General features: G+C 38.4%; 1 protein-coding gene across 1 annotated transcript; it reads left to right on the top strand.

Moving 5' to 3' along the window:
* The first annotated feature begins 2,753 nt into the window (after positions 1-2,753).
* Positions 2,754-3,774, top strand: LOC142163229 (secreted RxLR effector protein 161-like). The gene is made up of 3 exons (XM_075220493.1): positions 2,754-3,193; positions 3,621-3,662; positions 3,714-3,774. Exons 1-3 carry the CDS (start codon positions 2,754-2,756, stop codon positions 3,772-3,774), a joined length of 543 nt encoding a protein of 180 aa, XP_075076594.1.
* The last annotated feature ends 2,336 nt before the right edge of the window (positions 3,775-6,110 follow it).

Below are 6,110 nucleotides of genomic sequence, written 5' to 3'. Positions count from 1 at the left end.
AATGGAAACTGCAGCTCTAGCAAATCAGGAATTGGCTACAGAAAACATGTTTCCAAGTTTGATCCAAAGTATGTAGGAATTTCTGATAATAAAATGTGCACTCATTATGGAAAGGTAGGGCACTTTAGAGATATTTGTCCTGTCTTAATTCATGCACAGTTTAGAAACACCTTTGATATTGCTAAAATTGTGAAGAAGGAGGAAGATACAAAAGCCAAGACTTTTGTCCATACTAAGTGGATTAAAGTTAATAAGAGAATAGCTTCTAATCCTCTTCCCTACTGCACAAGAAGAGATCTGATTCATCCTTTTTCAAATAAAAAGGGATCCAAGCTTGTCTGGGTTCCCAAGACTAACTTGTGATTTCTGGTGTAGTCTAAAGTGAGAGGGGATAATCAAGACTGGTATCTAGTCAGTGGATGCTCAAGATATATGATTGGAGAAAACAAAACTTCCTCTCACTGATAGCTTTCCAATGAGGGGGTGTGTCCTTTGGAAATGGAAAAAAGGGCCAAATAACAGGTAATGGCAAAGTTGGTAAGTAACTCTCTCACGCTATAGAAGATGTGTATTATGTGGTAGGCCTTAAACACAATCTTCTTAGCATCTCCCAAATGTGTGACAAAGGAAATGAAGTAAAATTTAATTCCAAAATCTGCATTGTCACTAAACTTGATACTGATGAAGTTGTGTTAAAAGGTTAGAGACATAATAATGTTTACAAGATATATATTATGTTTATTCCCCATACTGAGCATACATGCTTAAGTGTAGTGGAAAATTACCCACTACTATGGCATAGAAGACTAGGTCATGCCAGTCTTTCCCAACTCAACAAGTTGGCAGCAAAGAACCTGGTCCTTGGTTTACCAAAAGTTGAGTTCTCCTCAGACAAGGTTTGTGATGCATGTGTTAGTGGAAAACATGTAAGGTCACCTTAATCTAAAAGGGTTTTCAACACCTCCAAACCTTTGGAACTCCTTCATATGGACCTATATGGACCAATGAGAGTGAGGAGCAGAATAGGTAAGAGGTATGTTTTTGTCATTGTAGATGACTTCTCCAAGTATATATATGGACTATGTTTTTGGGATCTAAATATGAAACCTTTGATGTTTTCTGTGTATTTGTTAGAATGATTCAATAGAAACTAGGTTGTAATGTATTAAGTATAAGAACAGACCATGTAACTGAGTTTGAGAATTCAAAAATTCCTTGAGTTTTGTCACTCACATGGTATTGATCATAATTTCTTTGCACCTAGAACTCCACAACAAAATGGGGTTGCAGAAAGAAAGAATAGATCCCTAGAAGACATGGGGAGGATCATGCTGATTGCTAGTGGATTGCCTAAGAGTTTCTGGGCTGAGGCAATCAACACTGTCTGCTACTTGCTGAACAGATGCATGGTCAGACCTATTCTTGAGAAAACTCCTATGAGTTACTTTGAGGGAGAAAGCCCAACATCACTCACCTGAGAGCATTTGGGTGCAAGTACTTTGTGCATAATAATGGCAAAAAAGCTCTAGGTAAGTTTGATGACAGAATTGATGAGGGGATTTTCTTGGATTACTCTCTACATAGTAAGGCCTATAAAGTTTTTAATAAAAGAACTATGTGTGTAGAAGAAAATATTCATGTTATTTTTGATGAATCTAACAATTTGGCTGAGAAAGGTCCACAAAATAAAGCCTCTAACATAGGACTCACTAGTGATGAAGCTCTTAAGGAATCTGTACCTCAATCTGAAGATGGATCCAAAGACCACAAGGAAGTTGAGAGTGATCACGAGGAACAAGAAAAAGAAAGAACTGCTATGACTGCTAACCAAACTGGTGAAACTATACCTACTGAACTTGTTCTTTTGGGTCACTCCTTGGGTGAATCTTCTCTAGGTATGCAGATCAGGCCATGGAAACATCAAAGTTCACATCCTCTTGTGAACATCATCTTTAATCCAAATGCATGAGTGCAAACCAGGTCATCTATGAGAAATCTATGTGCATTCACAACATTTCTCTCACTGGTTGAACCTAAGACAATCAAAGAAGCTCTAAAGGATCCAAATTGGATTATAGCCATGTGAGAGGAGCTAAATCAGTTTGAAAGAAGCAATGCCTGAAACTTGGTACAAAGACCCAAGAACAGAACTATCATAGATATCTGATATGTGTTTAGAAATAAGCTGGATGAACAAGGAAATATCACAAGAAACAAGGCTAGACTGGTGGTTCAGGAATACAATCAAGAGGAGGGTAGTGACTATGCTGAGACGTTTGCACATGTAGCCATAATGGAGGCTATAAGAATGCTAATAGCCTTTGCTGCACACATGGAGTTCACCTTGTATCATGTGGATTTAAAGAGTGCATTCTTGAATGGTTATCTAAAAGAGGAAGTGTTTGTCGAACAACTTTCTGGGTTTGAAAGTGAAGAATTTCCTGACTATGTATTCAAGTTAGATAGAGCCATGTATGGATTGAAACAGGCTCCAAGAGCTTGGTATGAAATACTCTCAAATTCCTCTTAACCAATATCTTTGTAATAGGAAAGGGGGACAATATTCTGTTTCTAAGGAGCAAAGACAAAAATATTCTTATTGTGCAAGTGTATGTGGTTGACATTATATTTGGGGCTACTAATAAATCAATGTGCAAGGAATTTGCTGAGATGATGGGGAATTAGTTTGAAATGAGCATAGTGAACTGAACTTCTTCTTGGGGTTGCAAATCAAGCAAACACCTACTAGAACTATGATACATCAGCAGAAATACATCAAGAAACTGCTGAAAAAATTCAACATGAACTCCTCTAAGTCCATTGACACTCCCATTTCCATTGCAACAAAGTTGGACCTTGATGAAGAAGGGAAAAGTGTTGAACATAAACTATTTAGTGGGATGATTGGGTTACTGTTGTACCTCAAAGCAAGCAGGCCTGATATTGTATTCAGTGTGGGACTGTGTGCAAGATTTCAGGCAAATCCCAAGAAATCTCACCTGAAGGTTGTCAAGAGGATACTAAGATATCTCAAGGGGACCCCTGACCTATGCCTATGGTATCCCAGAGGGTATAACTTTGATCCAGTTGGTTATGCTGATGTTGACTATACAGGTTTTCATGTTGACAGGAAATTCACTTCAGGAACAACTCATTTTCTAGGTTCTTGTCTGGTGTCTTGGGGAACAAATAAGTAAGACTCAGTGGCCTTATCCACAGCTGAGGCTGAATATGTAGCAGTAGCATCCTGTTGTGCTCAGTTAGGATAGATAAGACAACAACTAAGGGATTATGGTATTTTTGTTGGTTGATTTCCTATTTCTATGTTAACACTAGTGCTATAAACATTGCAAAAAATCTATGTCAGCATAAGAGAACCAAGCACATGATATTAGACACCACTTTCTTAGAAACAATGCTGAAAAGGAAAACAAACTAGAACTAGGTCTAATCAATACTTCCAACTAGTTGAACCCTGACGATTGGCTAGAAAGGTATAATTAGATGTAGATAGTAAAGTACAATGTGTTTGATTTAGACTCGTGCTTGTATTAAGCACACACACCTGGTTAGAAAAATCTGGCTGATAACTATGTTGCATGATACTAACTTTATTGCAGAAACAAGAAAGGAGTCACTAAGAAGTTGGTTCTTCGGCTCAGGTATGTTCCATCTTGTCTTAATTCATTAAAATTTAATATCCTAAATTATAGATATGCTCAAACTTCTAATCCTGTTAGCATCACTTCTAGTTTTCTTCTAGTCAAAGAGTAAGGGGAAATCCTAGAGCAATTAGAGTTTAATTACTCTTGAAATCCTAACAGTCAAAGTAACCGTTATAAGAGTCCTGTTAGAACTCAAATTCGATCACCTTCTCTCTTCCAGTCAAATAAGGAGTAACGTTTTTCAAAGACCCTTATGATCAACTTCTCATACCTTATTGTTTCTTTCAAACCCTAAGTAAGAATCAAGAACCAATATCAAGAACCAATACTCTCATCTTTTCGTCGATTCTCTTCTCTGATCACTATGCCTAAATCTAACCAAGCCCCTTCAAAAGACAAATCATAATCCAAGACTAAAGCAAAATCCAAGAACATGAAGCCCAAATCAAATAAAAGTGTCAAACCATCAAGTGAACCCGCACCAAGACCTGCTCCTTCATCGATATCCTCCACTGTACCTACATTACCATCCTCTGTTCCTTCTGCTCTCACCATCCCCACCTCCACTGCACCCTCACTTCCAAAACCAACTACCCATGCATCTATGCCTACTACAAAAAATACCTCTAAGTCAACCAAGGTCAAGGGAACTCAAAGAAAATCTCTCACGAATATCAAAGTAGCGCCTGATGCTACTACTCAAGTAGATATAGTAGTTAAGGAAGCTATGGTTTAGGGGGAATCAATGCAAGTCATTGCAAGTCAGGTACAATCCCCTCCTTCAAAATTAGATGTTCTAGTATTCGCTATAAATGTTGCACCCTTAGACACTCTTCCACCCACAAGTGATAAACCACAAGAAGAGGAACTCACTATAAAAAAGAGTGTAGGAAATCTAGATAATAAGGTAGAAACCACTACTATGGTGCATGTGGTTGAGGGGGAAAGGAGTAAAAAACCAATGCAAAAGGAGGCATCTGATAGTTTTTCATTCACTTGGACGTACGATGAGGATGATAGTGGGGGTGAAATGGAAGGAGGAGTTATGGTCAGTCATGAGGAACATACATCTCAATATGTACCTAATGAGGAAGAAAAGAGTGAGAACGCAGGAGATTCTGGTAAAGAGAAGGAGAGTGAGATAGAAGATAGAATAGGTAAATAGGTGGATGATTCTGCAAAAGAAGAAAAGACTAGTGAATAAGAGGATAACTTTGAGAGTGAAGGTGAGGATCAATAAAAGGCAATTTAGAGTGAAGAAGTGGATGAAGAAAGTGCGGAAGAGAATGAGAATATGAGTGAGGAATCTAAAGTCTCTATAACTACTGGGAACACTGTTATAGCCCCTTTAGAAGAAGTAGGTGGAGAGAAAAGGACTGAAGAACCTGGGTCTTTGTTAACTCCTTTCACTGGAGATGAAGAGGTGAATAGTGATGAAGATGACTTGCCCTAATCTAAGGCAGGGAAGAAACCTAGGAAGAATCCTATGAAAGCAACAAAGTTTGAAGTTCCAACTAGGAAAGAAGTGACTCCTCTAGCTAGGACTCCTCTTACAAGGAGTAAAAGAAAGGTCGTTGATGAAAATATCATTAAGGAGTCTAGAGGTGCCAAAAAGACAAGGAAGAAAGTTTGAATTACAGAATCCATGGTTAAGTTGGATGGAGAAGATGAGTCTGAGTCTGCTTTGCCAGAAAAGTCCTCTACACAAAAGAGAAAGGTTACCAGAGCTACAAAAACTGCTACCCCATCTGCAAGGGCTAGTAGAGGAAAGAAGAGAAATAATGTGCCAGCTGTGGTTGATAGACTCATAGAGTTCAGGAATAGAAAAATGCTTAGTGGGAAGATTCTTGCAAACACTAATGAAAAAGGGATGACTCAACTGGTTGAAAAACTTGAGCTACAGGGATGGAAGCACATGTTTGTCAAAACTTTCCCCCGTGTATGTGTTCCTGTTGTGGTGGAGTTCTATGCAAACTTCCAAATTTATGGAAAGCTAGTCAAAAGTAATGTAAGGGGGTGTGAAATAGAGTTTGATGTTGAGGATCTGGGGATGCTTTTGGTGTGGTGGAGTTCTATGCAGACTTCCAATTTTATGGAAAGGTAGTCAAGAGTAATGTAAGGGGGTTTGAAATAGAGTTTGATGTTGAGGAGCTGGGGGTGCTTTTGAATGTTTCTTCTTTAGGATTTGACAACTACTTGAAGAAAAAGTGGCTAGCCATAGACAATGATGTTGATACTGGAATTGTGGTCACAAGGAAGTTCTCCCAAAAGTTTGAAATGGATGCTCCCTAGAAGGTGTACAAGACTGATATGGCCCCCTTCCAAAAGCTGCTATTTTACTTTGTTAATTTCTACATTCTTCAGAAGTTTGAGAGAAGGTATGAAGTTATCCTGTTGGACATGGCTGTAATGGAACTGCTTGAGACTAGTAGACCTATCAAAAAA

Source organism: Nicotiana tabacum, chromosome 8, assembly GCF_000715075.1.
Source record: "Nicotiana tabacum cultivar K326 chromosome 8, ASM71507v2, whole genome shotgun sequence".
NCBI classification, from domain to species: Eukaryota; Viridiplantae; Streptophyta; class Magnoliopsida; order Solanales; family Solanaceae; genus Nicotiana; species Nicotiana tabacum.
This window is presented reverse-complemented; position numbering and strand designations above follow the sequence as displayed.

Coding starts and splice junctions, on each gene's coding strand:
- LOC142163229 (XM_075220493.1), top strand. CDS start 2,754: ATGATACATCAGCAGAAATACATCAAGAAACTGCTGAAAAAATTCAAC. Junction 3,194..3,620: donor GTGTCTTGGGGAACAAATAA/GTAAGACTCAGT, acceptor ACTTTATTGCAG/AAACAAGAAAGGAGTCACTA. Junction 3,663..3,713: donor AAGTTGGTTCTTCGGCTCAG/GTATGTTCCATC, acceptor CCTAAATTATAG/ATATGCTCAAACTTCTAATC.